At 42.6% G+C, this 19,876-nt stretch overlaps 5 protein-coding genes across 8 annotated transcripts; 3 read left to right on the top strand and 2 right to left on the bottom strand.

Annotated features, from left to right (window-relative positions):
• The first annotated feature begins 421 nt into the window (after positions 1-421).
• Positions 422-1,770, top strand: LOC104444201. 4 transcript variants are annotated; one of them, XM_010057842.3, is made up of 3 exons: positions 422-596; positions 748-992; positions 1,650-1,770. In XM_010057842.3, the coding sequence occupies exons 1-3, from the start codon at positions 441-443 to the stop codon at positions 1,717-1,719; spliced, it is 471 nt and encodes a 156-aa protein (XP_010056144.2). In that variant the 5' UTR covers positions 422-440; the 3' UTR covers positions 1,720-1,770. The 4 variants fall into 4 exon arrangements, with proteins under 4 accessions (XP_010056144.2, XP_039168636.1, XP_039168638.1 ...); XM_039312702.1 differs by having other exon boundaries at positions 1,457-1,726; XM_039312704.1 differs by lacking the exon at positions 1,650-1,770 and adding an exon at positions 1,141-1,310.
• Positions 1,771-2,102: 332 nt separating this feature from the next.
• Positions 2,103-3,113, bottom strand: LOC104444200. Its single transcript, XM_010057839.3, has one exon. The coding sequence runs from the start codon at positions 3,074-3,076 to the stop codon at positions 2,312-2,314; it is 765 nt and encodes a 254-aa protein (XP_010056141.2). The 5' UTR covers positions 3,077-3,113; the 3' UTR covers positions 2,103-2,311.
• Positions 3,114-7,756: 4,643 nt separating this feature from the next.
• On the top strand, positions 7,757-10,313 carry LOC104444199 (probable serine/threonine-protein kinase PBL15). The gene is made up of 5 exons (XM_010057838.3): positions 7,757-8,383; positions 8,882-9,017; positions 9,167-9,303; positions 9,388-9,511; positions 9,618-10,313. The coding sequence occupies exons 1-5, from the start codon at positions 7,958-7,960 to the stop codon at positions 10,064-10,066; spliced, it is 1,272 nt and encodes a 423-aa protein (XP_010056140.2). The 5' UTR covers positions 7,757-7,957; the 3' UTR covers positions 10,067-10,313.
• Positions 10,314-12,443: 2,130 nt separating this feature from the next.
• Positions 12,444-14,570, top strand: LOC104444198. Its single transcript, XM_010057837.3, has 2 exons — positions 12,444-13,361; positions 13,728-14,570. The coding sequence occupies exons 1-2, from the start codon at positions 12,612-12,614 to the stop codon at positions 14,481-14,483; spliced, it is 1,506 nt and encodes a 501-aa protein (XP_010056139.3). The 5' UTR covers positions 12,444-12,611; the 3' UTR covers positions 14,484-14,570.
• Positions 14,571-14,636: 66 nt separating this feature from the next.
• On the bottom strand, positions 14,637-16,845 carry LOC104444197 (coniferyl alcohol acyltransferase). The gene is made up of 2 exons (XM_010057836.3): positions 16,311-16,845; positions 14,637-15,735 (listed from the first exon to the last, which is right to left on the bottom strand). Exons 1-2 carry the CDS (start codon positions 16,746-16,748, stop codon positions 14,809-14,811), a joined length of 1,365 nt encoding a protein of 454 aa, XP_010056138.2. The 5' UTR covers positions 16,749-16,845; the 3' UTR covers positions 14,637-14,808.
• Positions 16,846-19,876: the final 3,031 nt, after the last annotated feature.

Raw genomic sequence — 19,876 nt, 5'->3', positions numbered from 1 at the left:
GCGTAGGTTTGCTTTCCCATATATATCCGTCATTACTCTATTTTTGTGAATATTGAAACCTAATATACTAGTTCAGAGTTTACTTTAAATTAAAAAAAAATTAAAAGAAAAATTAAGTAATACGGATCGGTCCATCAGTCCAGTTGGAATCTAGGAATCAGACCAAACCAAGTGAGAATAGACTAAAGCACACCCCTAATTTTAAATTCTTATTGTATATGCTAATAATGAATTCTATTTTTGCACGCAAGATGCCAAAATATTTATACATTCGCTATTTGTTTATAAACAAGATTAAACTGTTAGAGATTGATATGAACTGGTCACCAACTTCCACTCAGCATGCCAATTTCATTGACCAATCCTTACCAGAGAATATGGAAGATGATGAATGGATGATATTGACTTTTGCGTTCAGCGGGGCCCCTAAGCTCGTCATTATGGCCATCAACAAGCAATCCGGGAGGAGCACAATTTGGCAATGTCCTCTTCAGGAAAGAGATTATCTCCTTGAGATTGCGAATATTCCACGGTCTGCTTCACTTTCTCCAATCGAACTTCTCCACATCAGACATCCCCGGAGGCATATGCACAAGGTCAGGAGGCAATCCATTAACCGAGCTTGATGCAAGAGCGTAAATCGTTTAACCTGGTTTAGTGCTTTCCTCTGTTCTTAACTTTCATCTGATGGAGCCGGTGTCACCGCCGCCGAGGCTGATTTGCTGCTTCTCCTTCATGCCGGCAAAGGATGAACGAAGGAAGAGACGGGGGAAAGGGGTTTCGAGATCGGACCTGGAAAGCCAGAGCTGGGGAAAGAATGAGGACATGCTGTCGGACGTGAGCACGTTCTCAGTGCAGGAACAGGAGAGGAGGTTGAAGATCGCGCGGGAAGAGGAGGACAGAGCGAGGAGGGAGGCTGAGAAGGTGGACATGTGGGTGAGGCAGGAATCAGCACGGATGAAGGTTTCCATCCCAGAGGAAAAGGATGCCAAGTAACGGTCTTATGGTTATATAGCTAGCTAATCATACATCAATCTGTTCATAAATTCAACAAATTGTTTCATTTTTGTGTATCAATTCTATTGGTTCTTGAATTCTGTTGTGCTTAATTTGAGGAAATCAATGGGTTATAACTTGTAGGACAGTAATCATCAAAGGAAGGCAAAATCGTAGGTTGAACTTGGTGCCATAAGCAGAACACAGGCACTAGTACTATTAATCAATCTCATGTACAGCTCAGATGCCTACTCTGCCTATAAGAAGCTTGGTGGTTTGTTAGACTTTGTTAATAGAGAAGTGCGTCTTTTGGATAGAGGGAAGCCAAGTTGATTCTGAATTGTTCTTCATGTGGATATTCTTCGATAACAAAGACCACTTGTTCTTAAGAATTACCCTGATTCAGCATTGGAAATCCTTCAATGAATCCCATGCCTGCAATGGACGCGCATTATTGCAGATTCAGCTACAGGAAGCTTCTGCGAATGGTGAACCATGAATTCCCAGATCTTCCCGATAGCATTCCTGTTTTCAGGTTCCAAGATAACATCATGGCAAGAGAAAACAATGTGTTCCTCAAGGATCAATGCCGTTCTCTGTATCCATGGCGACATTTCTATTTGTGTGATGATCTTGGGTTTTTTCCGTCTTAGGAACTGCCAGAAGGAGGGAACTTTGCTCAGCATACCACAATATCGTCAGCAGTCTTTACATCGACTGTAGTTCAGTCCATGCTATTATTGCGAGCAAAGACCAAAGGAGTGCTGTCCAGACTTCCTGGTAATGCTTTACCAAGCCTGAGAGCAGAAGCGCACTAGAATGCACCAAGGCACATAATAGAATTCACTATCTCCCCGAAACCCAATAGAGATTCAATCTGCTACAAGCAATCAAGACAAGATCATCAGCCAAGTGAAAAATCACAATGAGGACGGGCTCTCTTCATTATTCCATCCAACTCAGCAATCTCTTTGAGCTTGGTCTGTAGATGATCGAAAGCCCACATTTTCACCAATTCAACCACCCCTTAAGCTCTTCTCTAAAGATGGCATATAAGTTGTAACAAGCAACAGAGAAGTTCTTAGGAAATTTGTGGGAGTCATCAATAAGAAAAGAGACTTCTTTACAAGTTTAACAAGAAAAGACTTTATCTTTGTATTGCATTAGCAATTTCACAAGCAGAACTCAAGCAAAACATGGAAAACCCTGTCCAGCGCACAACATTGCATTACTCCTATGGCCCTTCACGTATACCGCATCAAGATTGCATTTATGCATTCACCCAAGTTTGGCCAAAACTACACGAGATCTTCATTCAATCATCGTCGCTTGAAGTGGTCATCATCCTTGCTGACGCTTGCCTCGCCATCCTCGCGATCTTCTCCGCCTCACGGGTTATCCTCTCTTCCTCCTTCATTGCCTTCTTCAGCAACTTCTGCTGCTCTTTCACGGAGAAGCCCCCCAAATCCGACAATACCTCGTCCTCCTCCATCCATTTAAAGCTCCTGCTCATCGCCTTCTCGATAGCCCTAGATTCGTCCCGCTTCCTCGGCGTCGGCTTCTTTGGCGAGCACCAGAAGCAGCCGCCCTTTCTCGGGGGCGATGGCGATGGCGACTTCGACTTCTTCCGGGAATCGTAATGATACGTCGGTGAATACACTGGATCGTGCGTTGTGGCGGAATCCCGAGGCGATTTCTCTTCCGGGTTCCCCTTCGGCGGCGAGAAAATCGCGTCCTCCGCGGACGAATTCCACGAATCGGAACCCGACGAGTCGCGGCGCCCATTTCCCCGCGGATCCTCCGGCTTCGCGCCCGGTTTAGGCCGAGCCTCCTCGTCAAGCGCCGGCTCCGTCTTGCGGTAGCTCGAGCTCTGGAGCGCGGTCTGGGGTTTGGAGACAGGGAAGGACTTGAGCTTGCGGAAGCGGGACTCGAGGTCGGAGGGCAAGATGGAGTCGTCGGCGGCGAAGGAGGAGCAGTTGATGGCGGCGACCTGCTCGAGGACGCAGAGGTCCTTGGCCTGGGAAACGAGGTCTTCGACGGCGGAGTCGTCGGTGTCGGAAAGGTGGGAGAAATCGGCCATGGATTCCTCCTCCTCCTTGGTCTTCTTCTTCCGGGTTTGCGCTGTTTCGTCAAGAATTTTCAGATTTGCGATTGTGGGTGTGAGGATTTCGTTGGGTTCTTGCACAGTGTCTACAGTTCTACACCAACTCTCTCTGCTTTTGCTCTGTTTCAGACGGAGCTTGCTCTGCTCTGCGATCTTCTGGGTTCTTCTGGGTTCTTCTGAGTTTGCGATGTTTCGTCGAGATTTCGGATTTCCGATCGAGGGTGCAAGGATCTTGATGGGTTCTCGCCACCGTTTTCTTACCCACCACTGAACTCTCCGCTCACTTGCTCTGTTTCAGACGGAGCTTGATTGCTCTGCCTCGGTGGCCTCTTCCCAACGGCTAGTCCTTGTCAAATGTCAATGGCGAATTTATTTTCAACAGGTGCGGGCCCAGTCGAATCATGGAGAAAGCTCCGCCGAATCTTGAAGCTGAAGGCTGCTCCATGGACAGCGATGGCGAGCCGAAGGCAAGATGATTAAAAGCAGTCAAAAAGCGGAGATGCCCCTTTCCTTTTTCCCATTGCCGACTCAAAAGCCAAGAAAACCTCGGAGGCTTGGGCTTCAATCCTATGTGCTTTTTTGGTCCTTTGAACAGTGAAAAGCCCATGGAGCTGCTCTTGCCCTTTTTTTATGGCCACTCTGTGAAGAAAGTTGAATAAATAAATAAAAATAATATACGGGAGATAGGAATATGAAATTTCTCTATACTTCGATTGTATTATAATGAAGATTACTTTACCCTATTTATAGGCTATATGAGACGGCTATCTAAAATTATAAGATACACATAATATTAAATATAATCAATCAATGATATGCTTTATTGAAGGAGATATATGCATAATCTTTTGAAATGTGTGGAATCAACTAAATATCCTAATATTACTAACAAAGAACCCCTTCCTTGGGTCCTAATTTTGTAATCTATCTCTCACCCACGTCCTGAACTCAATGCTACTACTTGATGCTGCCCAAAGAATGCCATTGAAATAATGTCAAGGTTGAGCATGCACGGGTGGCTTCAACATGGAAGTAACAAGAGACTTCCGTCGAATGGTGCAGATCACTCGCCCATCAATTCTTTAATCGCACTTGTTCAAATCTTCATCTATGTTTTCTTCCGGTCATGAACAGATTTGGTAGGTTCAAGTTTATAAGCAGTGATGGTTGCCCAATGGAGACTTGCCTTTCGCTCTCGAGAGAGACGAAACTGAAGATGACGCCTTGAACAATTTCTCATTGTCAAATCAGAAAATGTTGATTGCTAGTGGTAAGGGAAATGGAGAATGCTCGTGGTTCAATAACTGTATAGTGAAAGGACAGTCTTGATTTTACATATTATGAATAATGAAAAAGAGGGGGTTTCCATTGTAATTTCAAAGGGTGCAAGTTGTGAGGGGCACAATGGGGAGACAAAAAGTCCGAAAACGCCCTACATATTTTCATGTAGTGTTAGATATTTGAAAGGCATTTACCGGGAATAAACACAACCAAACTCGTCTACAGTGGACTTACCTAAAGTCAACATGAAAATGTCAAATCTCTACACTTCGTCAACAAATGTGCGGCGCATTGCAAGGAGCTAGTGACTCCACTACAAAGCACATAAGCAACAAAATTACCTTTATATGATCAGCATATCTTACGAATCCCAAATGAATGTTGAACCATCATTAAAGAAAAAACAAGAAAATCGGCGTGACAAAAACTTTCCACTGGACAAAAAATATGCTCATATCATTAGCTCTCTCAATTTGAAATTATGTACATATGCCATATGCTCATATCATTAGCTCTCTTAATTTGAAATTATGTACATATGCCATTCAAGTGCACAAGGGTGCTTCAAATCATCAATTATAATCAATCTTGTGCTTATGTTTGTCTCAATATCAACTTAAACAGTCCTAACTTTTAGAGATTAATTAGATATGTAATAGCTTTGACATTTGTTCACTATGGAAAAAAACTCCCCCAAATGAAACCATTTTAGTTGATGACAGTGAGGATAGGTCAGCTAGAATCATGTCACATCAAGTGCATATTGGTGGCAAAATTCAACGAAGGACGTATGATCTCTTGTTTCATATAAGGTTAGGTAGCTCAAATAATTTGCGTGGTCCTAATATGTGAAAAATGACAAGGGCTTCAAAAGAAAATCAAAAGATAACAGAAAATTGCTTCTACTTTTTTGGACTTAAATGAGAGGAGAAATGTACTTCTTGACAAATTCTATATGCTTGCTTTAAGGGCAATTTCATGTAGATTAAATACCCAAAGTAGAAAAATTACAATTGGGAAAGAGTAAACACTTGTTGAAATGTCTAGTCATGCTTTGAAAATCTCCTCAGCAAGTCCCATATATTGTCTTTTGTACTAGACGTTGACACATTGAATTTTATCTGGAGCTCATTCACACCCAACAACCCAGAATACTCAAATCCTTCCCTGCTCTCTCTCTCTCTCTCTCTCTCTCTCTCTCTCTCTCTCTCACTCACTCACACACACACAAACACACACACAGAGCTCGATGCAGATTTAGAGCTCGTCGTTTATGGCGGAGTTTGGCGCCATTTTGACCTTCCAATCGGCCAATGAGGCCGCGGCCTTCGGATCTGGAAATGGCAACTTCTCCATGGCGGTGGAACTCATTGGCAAGATGCAGGTTTCTATGGTGGAGAGGCAGGGAGGAGAGTTGGTGGAGGGAGGAGGAGGAGGGCGTTAGGATAATGCACATTTATCTATCATAGACGTCACGCAACCCTAGGTGAATCAATGCCGAGATCACATGACCTCAGATAGGTCAGATTTCGCTTGTAAGCATCACGAGAACACAATGAGAGCCACTGAGGTCACGCGATCTTAAGCAAGCCAAATCTAAAGAAGATGATGAGCCTCGATTCTCGAACTTAATTGCGCTAGACTAGGTGACCCTCGACTCTATCAATTATGGCTCAAAATTGAGCACAAACATCATGCGATGATCTAGCCTTACTGCCTCGAGATTGTTGAATCTTGGTGACAATCTATTACTTCATATTGTCCTTGCTAAAAAAGAGACAATAAGCAAAGGAGATAGACAAACGGTGCGAATTTTAGGACTCCAGTGTTCCAAAAAAGCCAAATGCCTAATGCTAATGAGTAATGGTTTTGAGTTAATGGCCTTAAGAGGACTCTAGAAATGCAATGCATTTTGCTGATGGTCTACGAAAAGTGTTTACCAAATAGTTTTGTAATTTTTGCATTTGCTCAAGAGTCTTTAGAGGCCAAAGGACTTTGGAAATGTGTTACCAAGCACACCCAAATTGTTTTTTCATTACCAAATGAAACCCCCAAATAGAGGTTTCTTTAAGTGAACTGATTTCCGTACTCCACCAAAGATATTCGTGCAAATTTATTGGCGCTGGAGAGATAATAAACAATAGGTTTGCAGAGTTCAAATAAACATGGAATAGCTTGTTCACTTATAGATATAAATTTTTTTTTTTTTGGTAAAGTATAGATATAATATATTTAATACCAGAAAAAAAGAAGAAACGGATGTATCTAATAAACCCTCCAAATATAATGCTTTTGTAGGCCATTGTTCTTTATTATGCATTTGGGAGCTTAGGATTCCGATAAAGCTCATCCTCAAAGAAGATAACTTTGGCTAAAGCTGTGAAATTTAAATTGGTTATTCCTAAGTGGAGCAGGAAAAAGAAGATTTTGTTTAATAAACTGATTATTATTATGAAGCATACGTATCACATCACTTTCAACTACTCCTCCCGATATTTTATAATGCCCACCCAAAATTGCTGCTCTCATGCCTCTCATCACTCCTCTGCTCTGCTCATCCATATCATGCCTTTAACTTTGCCAAAGTTATACATCATTCTATTGAATATATATAGAGTATATGGGTCACGTTACTTACACGTTCAGGTATTTCGATTTTTTTCTAAGAAAGGAACAAAATATAGCTAAAACCCTAGGTCAAGTAATTGAATTCTGCACATAAGTCAAATTGCATCGTTTGCTTTCTCATTGTAGAGGATACCATTGTCATCAGTTGGGGCAAGTGGTATGTGCAAGAAAGCGATAAAGTGCTAGATAAATGTACCATTCGATCCAAAACATGAATGTGTTTTTTTTCCTATGAAATGAAGAAGATGTGTTAATTACTTTTGCATGATGACAATCTTGGAAAATATGTCTAAACAACAAACACTATATCTATTAGATTTTTGGAAATATTATTAGATATATATATATATATATATATATATATATATATATATATATATTCCAAGAACCATATGTAGTATATACCATAGATCAGCAAGATTGCCTTGTGCATTATTCCTGCTGACTAAACTCAAACGAGTTGGTGAGATAAAAACATGGACACGATAGGCTTGGAACATAGTAGTTGTTGAAACTCTGCGATTGGCTGATATTAGCAATTCCGACCCAAAATCTCCCCAAAGGTAAAAGTATGCGATCCACATCCAAAACCGTACCCCAAAAAACGATAAATGATACACAGGCGATTTCTGCATGAAGACACTATAGAACATGACAAAACATGCAACAAAAAATATTAAGATAATGTTATAAAAGACAAGGTATTAGATCAATTGGAAAAACAAATACACTCCCCCCAAATTTAGTAGAGTGGTTAGGGCAGTTGAAGAAAGAATGTCTTCCTCTTTCCTGTCTCTCTCCCTATCTTTATACCCCCTTAATTCTCATAAGAATTAAAGCCATGATCTGTTGGCACCAAGAACACCCAAGTCATCCAATAATTTTTCCACCCTCTCTCTCAATCTCTTCTTCTTCCTCTTCTTCCATCCGGCATTAGCAAAAAACAGTATGAAGGAAAAGGAATCGAATTCAAAGCCATGGAGGCCCTTGACGGCGAATTGCTGCTCGGCTGAGGACCAGACCATTTTCGGCAACTTCAGCCGCTGCCGCCCCTCGCGGTCGGAGTTCTCCAAGAACATTGCCCCGATGCCATCGTTCCGGAGGCTCTCCTTCTCCGACCTCAGCCGGTCGTCCTCGATGCGCATCAATGAGGACCTCACGATGGCCTTTGGGCCCGACCTGTACGACTTCCAGCTGAGCGAGCTGAAGGCGATCACGCAGAACTTCTCGAGCCATTTCTTGCTTGGGGAAGGCGGGTTCGGGACAGTCCACAAGGGTTACATAGATGACAGTATGAGGCAGGGCTTGAAGGCACAAGCCGTCGCTGTTAAGCTCCTGGACATTGAAGGCCTTCAAGGACACCGTGAATGGCTGGTGAGTACATGTTCTTTAGCACATCTTCATACAAAGAGAAAAGGGACTTCTCTTCAATAGAACAGTTCATAATTCAGTCGACATTAAACTAAACTTTATTGTAAAAAAAAAAGTCAGAAGCAACAGCCAATCACGGCTGTCAGTTGACTTGTTGCTTTAACGGACATCCATCAATTATTGCTACAAGCCAGGACTCAAGGTTGAAAACCGAGACCGGCTACCTAGTTTGAGAAATAGCTTATATTCTGATGGGTCAGCATCTAGTTCATTAATTATTCTAGGACCCCAAGGTGCCTAAAATTTCTTTGAAAATAGAAAGTTAATTATCTTTGTTATATGTAACATCATGTTCTTAGTCACATCTGCATGCTTATTGTATGAATTTCCTTTGCCTAGGATATGGGTAAAGAAATAATTTTAAAAAAAAAAAAAGCGATGGTAGTAACATTAATTAGTCGAATTTGAATTTAAATGATTTTTCCTCTCTTGATGTTGCAGGCGGAAGTGATATTTCTGGGGCAACTTAGGCACCCAAATCTGGTCCGATTGATCGGCTACTGTTGTGAGGACGAAGAACGACTCCTCGTGTACGAGTTTATGTCTCGAGGCAGCTTAGAGAACCACTTATTCAAAAGTAAGTTCACTATCCGTTTAGTTTAATTTTTTCATCAGGGTCTAATCAGCATTTTCACTAAGAAATGGATAAATTTCCCATCGATGTCTGATAAATACAATTGTCGTTGATGTTTAAAAATCAATTGCTAGTAATTTGCCAATTTTCAGGGATATCAATATCAATGCCATGGGGCACAAGGCTCAAAATTGCAATAGGAGCAGCCAAAGGCCTTGCCTTCTTGCATGGCGCTGAGAAGCCTGTGATCTACAGGGACTTCAAAACTTCCAACATCTTGCTTGACTCTGTGAGTTTCTTGGACACTACAATATATTTAGTACCAAACATTAATGGAAAATTACAACTTAAGTTCCATTTTGAGTAATTCCAGGATTTCACGGCCAAATTATCTGACTTCGGACTCGCCAAAATGGGGCCGGAAGGATCGAAATCCCATGTTACGACTCGAGTGATGGGCACTTACGGTTACGCTGCACCAGAGTACGTCTCAACCGGTAATGCCTTACGCTCGAACTGGAAAATAATCTTGATTGATCAATTACTAATGAGTAATAATTGACCCAAAAAATATAACCTGTCAACTATAATGATTGCTTTCAGGGCACTTGACCACAAAGAGCGACGTGTACAGCTTCGGAGTGGTCCTTCTGGAGCTGCTCACGGGGAGGCGGGCCGTCGACAAGCTGCGGCCGAAGACTGAGCAGAACCTGGTCGATTGGGTCAAACCCTACTTGACAAGCCGCAGGAAGCTGAGGTGCATTATGGACCCAAGGCTTGGGGGGCAGTACTCGGTGAAAGGGGCCAAAGAGATGGCCCTCTTGGCACTGCAATGCATCAGCTTGCAGCCCAAGGACAGGCCCAGAATGCCTGCCATCATTGAGGCCCTTGAAGGCCTCCAGAACTTTACGGACATGGCTGTGAGTTGTGGGCAATGGCCTTCCCCCAAGGCCAATGCAAGAAATGGAGTTCATGCCAGGGGAAGGAATGTGGAAGCCAAAAATGGGAATCATAAGAAATCTCATCCAGTAGCTCCTAATAGGAAAACTTGAGGGAAGAGAAGATGAGAAGGAGGGAGGTGTCTTTTGTCTAAGTGTAAAGTAGAATGTGTGGAGGGTTCTCCTTTAAGGAACTCTTATAATGTTGTGTGGAAATATAGCCGCCGGTGTATATATGTGTATGTAGCATACATAAGGAATATTTATGGGGAAAAAAGAGGAAAAATGACTAGTGATGGTGATTATAATATGATATAATATAATAATAAGAGTGTATTTAGGGAATGATGATTGGCATATATAGCATTTACATTCGACTATTGGTTTATCCCTATTTCTTGTTCATTTATTTCAAGTTGACAAATTAGCATGGATTAGTGGATGACTAACCTTCATGTTCCATCAATTTGACCTAATGGTTAAATAATTGGTTTGTAGTGCACCATATCGGTTTGATCCCCACAATTCTAAGTGCACTTTTCACTCATTTTTACTTGATTCATGATAACAATTTCTCATGACCAAGTGCAAACAATCTCATATTTCAAACATTTACTTAGGTTTTAGTTCATTGTGTGATTTAAGATTATTAAGGAATTTCCATGTGGGTTTAATTACCTCAGAAGGCTTACCTATTATAAGAAAGCTCGGGAATTGACTTGAAATCCAGCTTGTGAACATTGGAAGCCAATTCGGCTCCCAATTCTTACGCATGAACCATTGATTTGACCTTGAAACTATTCTTGAGGTTCAACTGGTTTTATACGATATTTAAAGCAAGTATGGAGAGCTCCAAACAATAGAATTGGAACCCGTCAATAGAAATGGCCATCGGTCAGTGCTGGGCACGGGCACAGCCAGCTAGGGCCAAAATTAAATTTTAAATTTTAGTTTTCTAAAGAAAAATTAAAAAAAAATAATAAGAATGATGACTTTTTCTCTCGCTCAATTTACACACATCGTTTTCAAACTTTTGCGCATAAGTCAAATAACGAGATCGCACATTTCTGGTGCACAAAGAGCGCAATTGCCACTAAGAGGGGCATGTAAAGTAGGCGTAGGCTGACCGGTGAAGAATAATTTTGGAATTTCAAATTTTAGATATGGCATATGTATAGCCTTTATTATCCTAAAATATAATTATATTTTTATGCTGGAACCGAAAACCCACTGGATTAGTTTTAGGTTAGTTCCACGGGCACCTAGTTTTCTAGTTCAAAATTCTCAGATCTAGGACCTAACATAACACGTCTCAAGTTCTCAGTTGTCCTCGTGACCGATTTATAGGGTTTTCCTAGAACTAGCTCACCCTGAAGTTGAGTCTATTCCAATTCTTTTCACGTTATAGGCTTGAGATTTTGAAGAGATGGATCGTAACCCAAGCAAAGCAACGTCAATTCACAGCCTCCATTGCTTGGTGAAGAAGGCCTTCCCTCCATGTGAGCTACCAAGCGTTAGCAGCTGGATTTTACATGCTCAAGAGCAATCAAAGCAGAGAGCAAAAGTGCTTCCCCCACAAGCAAAGCGGTGCACCTTCCAATTCCCAAATTGCATGGGCGAGCTCGATTTTGTTGACTTTATTTTTCCCTTGATTTTATGGTGGTGTCCAACCAAAGTTCTTGTACATGAAAATCAAATTCTTCAATCGCAAATAACCCGAAAACCTGCCTCGTGATGCTGAGGCGGCTTTGAATTTGGCCAAGTCCTAACGTGCAAACTGCCTTCCACTGCAAACCACCCAACCGGGCGTTGACTTTTTTCTCCGTCTGGTTTCAAATCCAATGTTCGATTTGCCTAACTTTGGCCGAATCGACGTGTCACGGTCCATTGGAATCAAAGACATAACTTTCTTGGATCTCATGGAGGAGGAACTGGCATAGGATTAGGAGTTAAAGTTCGAGATTTAGGATCAATCTACCCTTAATCAATTGCTTCCAATAGCAAAGAGTCTGAAAAATATCACCCAATTTCATTATATTACCCATTATTGAAATTTCAAAATCAATGGGTACCTTCCACATTTGTTTGTAAGATTATGTATTTTAAGTCCAAATTCGAGGCTAGAAGACCAACCATTAAAGTAATTAGCAGGAACCAACCGGAAAAAAAAAACAAAAAACAAAAACAAAACAAAACAAAACAAAACAAAACAAAACAAAACAAAGGGAGAAAAGCACGTATCATATTACCATATGGAACGACATTAAAGGGATATGCGGAAGATTTTCGAAATATTTCTTGATACTTGACAATGACAAATACTGTTTAATATGAAACGGGGAGTGAGATGAGACTAATCCCCAAGCTAACTTCATGTGGAGCAAAGTACAATTAGGCTCGTCTTAGTCGTCGGTTTTGCTTTCAAAAGATGCTTGATTCAAAGAGATGAAGGAAAGTCACAAGCATCCAAATGAAGGTTCCTCATTCCCTCTTTTTCAACCAAAGGCGTGAGAAACGCACTGCTCCAAGAACGCTTGCTCAAGTGCGTGCCTACCTCCCCTCCAAATCCCTCCAAGACAATCCTTCCCATTCACACTCCAAAGCCACAGCACCCACCTCTTCCTTCGCCTCCTTTTGGTCATTTGGCATCCATCCCAACATGCCCTTCGCCACCGCCACCGCCGCCACCGGCAAGCCCAAGAAGATGGTGACCCCATCCCAATCCAGCCTATGCACCACCCTCTTCTTCATCGTCCTCTTCACCATCCCTGCCCTCTTCCTCCTCCGCACCACCACCACCTCCTCCGCCTGTGCTGCCCTCTTCCCTAACGCCGCTGCCAGCTCCGCCCACGGCCCGAAGCCCTTCTCTGGCGATCTCCGGGACGCCCGCTTCGCGTGGAACCAGCTCTCCTTCGACGGCCCGAGGGATGCCAGCCGCCCCCCGCCGCTCCGCATCGCCGTGTTCTCCCGGAAGTGGCCGGTCGGCACGACCCCCGGAGGTATGGAGCGGCACGCCTACACCCTCCACACTGCCCTTGCGGCCCGTGGCCACCAAGTCCATGTGTTCACGTCCCCCGTCGAGGGCACCGTCAAGGACAACATGGGGGAGTCGCCGACTCCACCGCCGCGGTTGCATTTCCACGAGGGCGAGCCGGGGAGGTGGAGGTACAACAAGGCGTGGGAGATGTTTGTGGAGGAGAACCGGCGGGAGGCATTCGACGTGGTGCACTCGGAGAGCGTGGCGCTCCCTCACTGGCTGGCCCGGGATGTGCCAAACCTCGCCGTGTCGTGGCACGGGATCGCGCTCGAGAGCCTGCAGTCGGACATTTACCAGGACCTGGCGCTGAGGACGGACGGCGAGCCCATCCCGCCGGACGTTAACAAGAACATGCAAGGCGTGATACCGAAGGTACGTTACTTAAGTGGTTTTGTCTCTCTGTTCTCTCCATTTTTTAATCTAGAACCCGTAATTTGCCAGAAGAATCCAATCTAATTCGAAAACTTTTGGATTAAGCAATACCCTTCACTCACTCTCTCTTTTCCAAAGAATGTTCAATCGAATGATTCGATCAGTTCTGATGGTGAGAGCAGCAATGTCAAACCCAATGCTAGATATGCCGAATTACAAGCCTGATTTCTTTAGACGGTCCATCGATCATCTGGTGGAATTGCTAATTGACTAATCAATTAACTAATTAACCATATCCTAGCGAAAAAGTTATCCTTGTTCTCAACATGGGCAGGTAATCCTTACATAGAAGTGTTTTTCAATCAGGTACTCAATGAAATCAGGTTCTTCCACAAATACGCCCATCACGTGGCGATCAGCGATAGCTGCGGCGAGATGTTACGCGACGTGTACCAAATCCCGACCAAGAGAGTCCATGTCATCCTCAACGGCGTCGACGAGGCCGACTTCAAGCAGAATCTTGACTCGGGCCGTGAATTCCGCTCCCGTATGGGTATCCCCAAGAACGCGACCGTCGTGCTCGGCGTCGCCGGTAGGCTTGTCAGGGACAAAGGCCACCCTCTCCTCCATCGAGCATTCTCCATGATCACCGAAAAGCACCCGAACGTGTACTTGGTCATCGCGGGCTCCGGCCCATGGGCCGGCCGCTACAAGGAATTGGGCCCTAGGGTTTTGGTCCTGGGCTCGATGAGCCCATCTCAATTAGGCCATTTCTACAATTCGATCGATGTGTTCGTGAACCCGACGCTAAGGCCGCAAGGGCTGGACCTGACGCTGATGGAGGTGATGATGAGCGGGAAGCCGGTGATGGCATCGAGGTTTCCAAGCATCAAAGGGACGATCGTCGTGGACGACGAGTTAGGGTTTTTGTTCTCGCCCAACGTGGAGTCGCTCGTGGAGGTGATGGAGACGGCGATCGCGGAAGGTCCGAAGAGGTTGGCCGAGAGAGGTAGGGCTTGTAGAGAGTACGCGACTTCAATGTTCACGGCGAGGAAGATGGCTTTGGCGTACGAGAGGCTGTTTTTATGTATAAAGAACGAGACGTTTTGTAAGTACCCTTAGCTTTCATGGCGTGTTTTCATACACAATGCCCAATTCGAATTTTCAGAATTTCTTTCCCTTCTGTAGGGAGATCATACACAATAAATTGCGATCAACTATTTGAACAATTCAAAATTTTCTCCATTTTTCATATCCTTCCACAATTTCATATCATTTTAGCACAAAGAAAAAACAAGCAATTCAATTATGCGATGTCTCTTTGGCACAACATACGATCTAAATATAGATTCGATAGTAGTTATATACATTGCGTCGTGAGAGGCTCTTCCTAATCAATTATAGTTACAATAGCTCGAACTAATGCAAATCATGATATATACGAACGCTACAGTTGAAGATATCTTGTAGACATGGGCTGAATAATGGGATCCGAGTCGAACGCCGCTGCCAGCTCCGGCCACAGGATGGCTGACAGGGTCCACGAGCCATCGCCTCTAGCGCTCGCCCTCTGATTCACATAACCGACTCCGATCTTTTCTATGGTGGAACAAACCGTCCCCAGCACCGGGCGCCCAAACCCGAAATCCAATTCCGCTACCGGGAATCGCCGGCCGGAAGAGACCACGAGCGTCGGCCCTCCTTGACCGAGCACAACCCTAGCTAGCATCAGCCCGGGCCTATGGCATTCGATCCAATCGATCAAATCCAGAAAATGACTTCGAGTTGTGACCTTAGAGATCGCCTCGTGAACCTTGCTTGAAACGTCTGCTATAGTCCCGTTTTTCAATTCTGCAATACTCGCCTCTCCGACAGCCAAAGACAACACATTTCCTATGTAATCCGGCGATGGGTCGGACTCTCCATTGCGCATCCTCCTCCTTCCATCGACCAACCATCCCATCTTACACGTAGCATGAAACTTGACATCGATTGCACGGACCATCATCTTCCATAGATAAGCAGAGAAGGCCTCAATCTTTGTCCGGCTCCGGCCGTCCGACGAAGCGAGCTTCTGCAACTTATTAATGCTTTCATACTCCACGTGATAGAGCCGCTTGAGCAAAGTTTTGGGCGTCGGAATGTTTAGTATGTCCTCCATGGTGCACTTCAAAAAGGCTTGGTCTAGTGAAGGGTGGTACGTTGGAGGAATACGCGCGCGAAGGTTGCGACTATGGTCCGGTCTACATGAAATCGGTACGTTCCTCGAAATTTCAGACCACGAGAGAAGGAATCTGTGGAATGCGGTCGCGTCGCCAAGGGCGTGGTCGAAACTGAACGTCAACGAGATGCCTCCGCAAGTGTACTTTGTCACCTGCCACGTTTCCAAGCCCGAATCAGTCGCAAAGAATTGAAAGAAATAAGAGCGTAGATGGGGATGATGTTCTTAACTCAAAGACACGATTGGAGAAAGTTTCCTCCAATTAAGCATGGAGGAAAATATAGAGCATCGGTTCATGTAGATAATCATTTTTATAAACTCAGGCTAGAATAGAATAGTATAGCAAAATTCAATGGACATTCAATGCTAAATGTTGACAATCAGAAAAGCAGAATTGACTTTCTAACAAGACACTTACATGGTTTACTCCATAGGTTTAATAATGACTAAGGTGTTTCTTTTGGTTTAGTGCCTTCTCAATTTTGAAAGACACTAAGTGGTTGTTTGCACCTAATTACATATGTCGAATTCCTTAATTCATCAAATTCGATGATTCAGATGCATTATTAGAAGTGGTCCATAAAATTAACTTATGGATCACGAGAGAGAGAGAGTTGTTTTTACCGTTAGAAGTCTTAATTTACCGCTATGAAGTACAGTCGAGATTTCGTATTTCAGAGAAGTGAAAGTTAAAGCCACGGCTGCTCTAAACACATCGAAGAAACTACCTGAACTTGAACCGGGAAGTCGGGTTGAATGTGAACGAGCTTTCCTTGCATGAACTGGTTGATATCGCGGAAATCCAACTTCTTCAAGTCACTAATCGCATCAGCTTCGAGAAGCAATGCCCCCGTATTATCGCACACGATTTCTGGTTCGCCGGTGCTCAGGTTCGAGAGAATCCGACCGGCGAACGGGTAGAAATAAGATAGAGTAACCGCTAAAGAGCTCTTGAGGGCTTCCACGATGGAGGCGAAGTTACCGCCATCGTTGGCCGGTTTCCGGTAAAAGTAGAAGTAGGTCACCGGAAACCGCCCGGAGAGGAGGTCGAGGTTGGAGAGACTGAGAACTTGAGGAGGATCTTCTAATGGAGTGATGGATTTCACGATGCTTTTCTTGGATACGTTCACCATGAAACCTTCTTCGATTGAAGCTTCAACGTCCATGGATTGAGGCAAGCCCTTCGTTTGAGAGATTTTGGTGAATCAGAGAGATTGAGGTTCTCTCTTTTACGTGCATAAATGTGCTTAGTGCCGGACGTTGATTTGATTTGATGTGGCCTCACTTGTACTAAAGTTGCATTTTTACTTAAAATACCCTCCGTGATAGCATTACATGAACAGTCTTAAACCACATCACACTCATCTACAAATGATTGATGATCTTATACTTAAAGGAGAATAGACTCGAAACTTTTTATTTGATAATAAAATCAAATGTTTGATGTAATTCTAGTGATCTGACGGTTTGATTTCAGACATATAGATTAGACTCGAAACTTTTATGTACATGTATTACTATTCGACAAATATATATGAGACTTTTAGATTTTGGTTTAGGGAGAACAAATTCTTTCTTTCGAAGTTTTGGTCTTACCAAAAATATAGTTGGTATGATTCAATCTTGTAATTTGATCTTCCGAATATTCTTAAGTACTTAGCAAAAATCGTCGTCTTTACAGCCTCGTCAAACATAGTAAAACCTACTAAATGCTAGTGTTTACATTGATATGTGGCATTTGAATATCACTTAACTAATCTACATGGACATATGTGTCTTAAACTGTTGGTCCATGTACATCGTATAAGACTCCATCATATATATAACTTCCAGGTAAAAAAAAAAAAAATCAAAATTTCCAGCATTTGATTCACAAAAAATAAATTAGTTAAAGAGAACAGTTTTAGTTATTTTAAAATATGCATTCAAAAGTGAGAAATATTATTTTCTTTTTTGAAAAGAGGAAATCACTTTCCCTCAACTTTCTTTCACCTAGACCAAGCATATTCTCCTTGCATTATTGTTAATAATTTTCTTTTTCTTTTTTAAATCAATTTTTTTAATTATCTTTCTTTTTTATGTTCTTTTCTTTCAATTTATTTTTCCTTCTTCTTTGGTTGGTTGTCTAGTGACCCACCATAAGCGAGGGGTGAGCTCGCCCAAGGCTAGCAAGGCTCGAGCTCGCCCAAGATTAGCGAGGCCCAAGACCTTGACAACCTTTGGCAAGGCTCAAGCTCGTCGAATTTGGCAAGGCTCGGCCTATTGGAATTTGGCAAGCTCAACCTCACCGGTCTGGCGAGGTTGAGCCTCGCGTGAAGTTGGCTTGGCTCGACTCTTCTTGGCTCAGCTCGGCTCTCCTAGGAAGCTCGTGCCTCACCAACCTTGAGCGAGCTCGTCCTTTATCTGTGGTGGTTACTAGACCTAGTTGAGGAAGAATAAAAAAAAATATTCAAATATTTTAGTAATTTTCCTCTTGAAAATTAAATCGAATTTTCTATGTCAATTGACAAAAAAAATTTTTTAATTCATTTTCAAGTTCCATTAAAATATCGAAAAGTACTATCATTTTTTCAGAAAATAACTTTTTAAAAAATATTTTTTCAGAAAATGTCACATTTTCGCTATATGGACTCTAAACAAATGAAATATGTTACATTTTTGTCTAATGCTTAATTACTCGATCAACCGTTCTAGAAGTCACGCAAGAATCAAAGATTGGCAAGCATAATGATTGCGAAGTGAAAGCGAGGGCCATTTGTTTGAAGGTGATGGCATGCGGTAAAAGTGCTGGTATCTTGGAATCTTGATTGGAATAAGCACTTTTGGGAATCTTGGCTGCTGAGTGATCCATCTCTTTTCCCCACTTTTGACTATAAAGAAACCCTGGAGGGGCAACTGGCATTCTTTTCTTTTTGCTTGTCAGGAGTTGCCTCAGCATCTGCATATAACATGTTACTTTGATATGTTACATTTCACAGATCACGGGATAAGTCCTAAAGAGAAATAGGACATACATCGTACCACATTTTTATTTACTTAGGATGGGCTCCTTTTATCGTGTCAACATAAATAAAAATATACGGCCCATGCTACGATCATTGTTGACACATTATTAGAATTATTTTCTTAAAAAATCAAAATCAAAATCAAAACTTTGATGAAAGCCCCAATTCTTGATTGGATGGGATGCCAAAGACCTTGAGGAAATCCTATTTTCAAGGGCGAAATCTTATACTTAGTCTAATAGATAATTTGATAAGTCAATGATTTTTTTTGCCATGGATGATAAGATAATGTTTCTTGCTCATTTTTTCCTGGACCTCCCTCCCAATTTGGAGTATCTTACTCTCATGCATCCAACTTATTAATTGGTGCTAACTCTAGATCCTTGCTCTGACTTTCCAAACATATCTCCCTACATCTATGAATACACACTGGCTCCCTATCTATCCAATGTCATGCCTCGCTAGGAATTGATCGTTGCCTAGTGAAGATCCCATCCCTCCCCGGGGTGAATGTGTTGAGGAAACTTTTTGAGAAAAAGATATTCCAAAGAAAAAGTAAGAAAGGTGATTATTGCATGATGAAGATGGATGTTGAACTTTAGGTCTGGGCTGCCTTCTCTATGACAATAATCATGACCCTTTTGATAAGGTCCTTTGCAAAAGCGCACTAAGAATTGACGGTCAGAAACAAAGTGGTAGTCCGTGTGAAGGCACCATTGGTTTGCACATTGGCTGTCTCTTCATGCCGGTGGGCGTTACTGTAAAAGAATATTTGGTTAGGTTTGCAAGCAAGAAAGACCAAAGCCATCTCGATTTCTGCAAAGACTAGAGACAGGAACCCGACGATGGATGACAGAGACACAAGATTTTAATATGGATGACGCAAAGATTGAATCATTTCTCGAGCAGTTAGATAGGTAGAAGGAAACGCAATTTCTCTAATTTGCGAATTCCTTTTAGTACTTTAAGAAAGCTTCCGTTAAATTAAATTGAGCCGCACTGCGCACGAATGATCAAATTTGGTTTGACTGTCATTATAATTTGAACTAAGGATTTTCGATTGGGACTCCACCGGCCTAATAAGCACCATCATCACTGATAGGTCCAAGGAGATTAATTAAAAACAATGGCTAAGTTTGATTGTTTTCCTTGGGCCTATGTATTGGATTTGGTCTAGCAAATTAAATTTGAACAAAACCTAGATCAACACCCATAGCTACTTTCTTTGTTTTTGGTTCCCACAGGACAGCTTCTTTTCCTTGTTATATGTCTTTTTGGGCTAAAGAACG

This window comes from Eucalyptus grandis, chromosome 5, assembly GCF_016545825.1.
Source record: "Eucalyptus grandis isolate ANBG69807.140 chromosome 5, ASM1654582v1, whole genome shotgun sequence".
Classification (NCBI taxonomy): Eukaryota; Viridiplantae; Streptophyta; class Magnoliopsida; order Myrtales; family Myrtaceae; genus Eucalyptus; species Eucalyptus grandis.
This window is presented reverse-complemented; position numbering and strand designations above follow the sequence as displayed.

What these genes read in the sequence shown, in the direction of transcription:
- LOC104444201 (XM_039312702.1), top strand. Translation starts at nt 441, where the DNA reads ATGGCCATCAACAAGCAATCCGGGAGGAGCACAATTTGGCAATGTCCT. An exon ending in CCCGGAGGCATATGCACAAG is followed by an intron (nt 597 to 747) that starts GTCAGGAGGCAA and finishes ATGCCGGCAAAG; the next exon opens with GATGAACGAAGGAAGAGACG. An exon ending in CCAGAGGAAAAGGATGCCAA is followed by an intron (nt 993 to 1,456) that starts GTAACGGTCTTA and finishes GCATTATTGCAG; the next exon opens with ATTCAGCTACAGGAAGCTTC.
- LOC104444200 (XM_010057839.3), bottom strand. Translation starts at nt 3,076, where the DNA reads ATGGCCGATTTCTCCCACCTTTCCGACACCGACGACTCCGCCGTCGAA.
- LOC104444199 (XM_010057838.3), top strand. Translation starts at nt 7,958, where the DNA reads ATGAAGGAAAAGGAATCGAATTCAAAGCCATGGAGGCCCTTGACGGCG. An exon ending in AAGGACACCGTGAATGGCTG is followed by an intron (nt 8,384 to 8,881) that starts GTGAGTACATGT and finishes TTGATGTTGCAG; the next exon opens with GCGGAAGTGATATTTCTGGG. An exon ending in ACCAGAGTACGTCTCAACCG is followed by an intron (nt 9,512 to 9,617) that starts GTAATGCCTTAC and finishes GATTGCTTTCAG; the next exon opens with GGCACTTGACCACAAAGAGC.
- LOC104444198 (XM_010057837.3), top strand. Translation starts at nt 12,612, where the DNA reads ATGCCCTTCGCCACCGCCACCGCCGCCACCGGCAAGCCCAAGAAGATG. An exon ending in TGCAAGGCGTGATACCGAAG is followed by an intron (nt 13,362 to 13,727) that starts GTACGTTACTTA and finishes TTTTTCAATCAG; the next exon opens with GTACTCAATGAAATCAGGTT.
- LOC104444197 (XM_010057836.3), bottom strand. Translation starts at nt 16,748, where the DNA reads ATGGACGTTGAAGCTTCAATCGAAGAAGGTTTCATGGTGAACGTATCC. An exon ending in ACTTCCCGGTTCAAGTTCAG is followed by an intron (nt 15,736 to 16,310) that starts GTAGTTTCTTCG and finishes GAAACGTGGCAG; the next exon opens with GTGACAAAGTACACTTGCGG.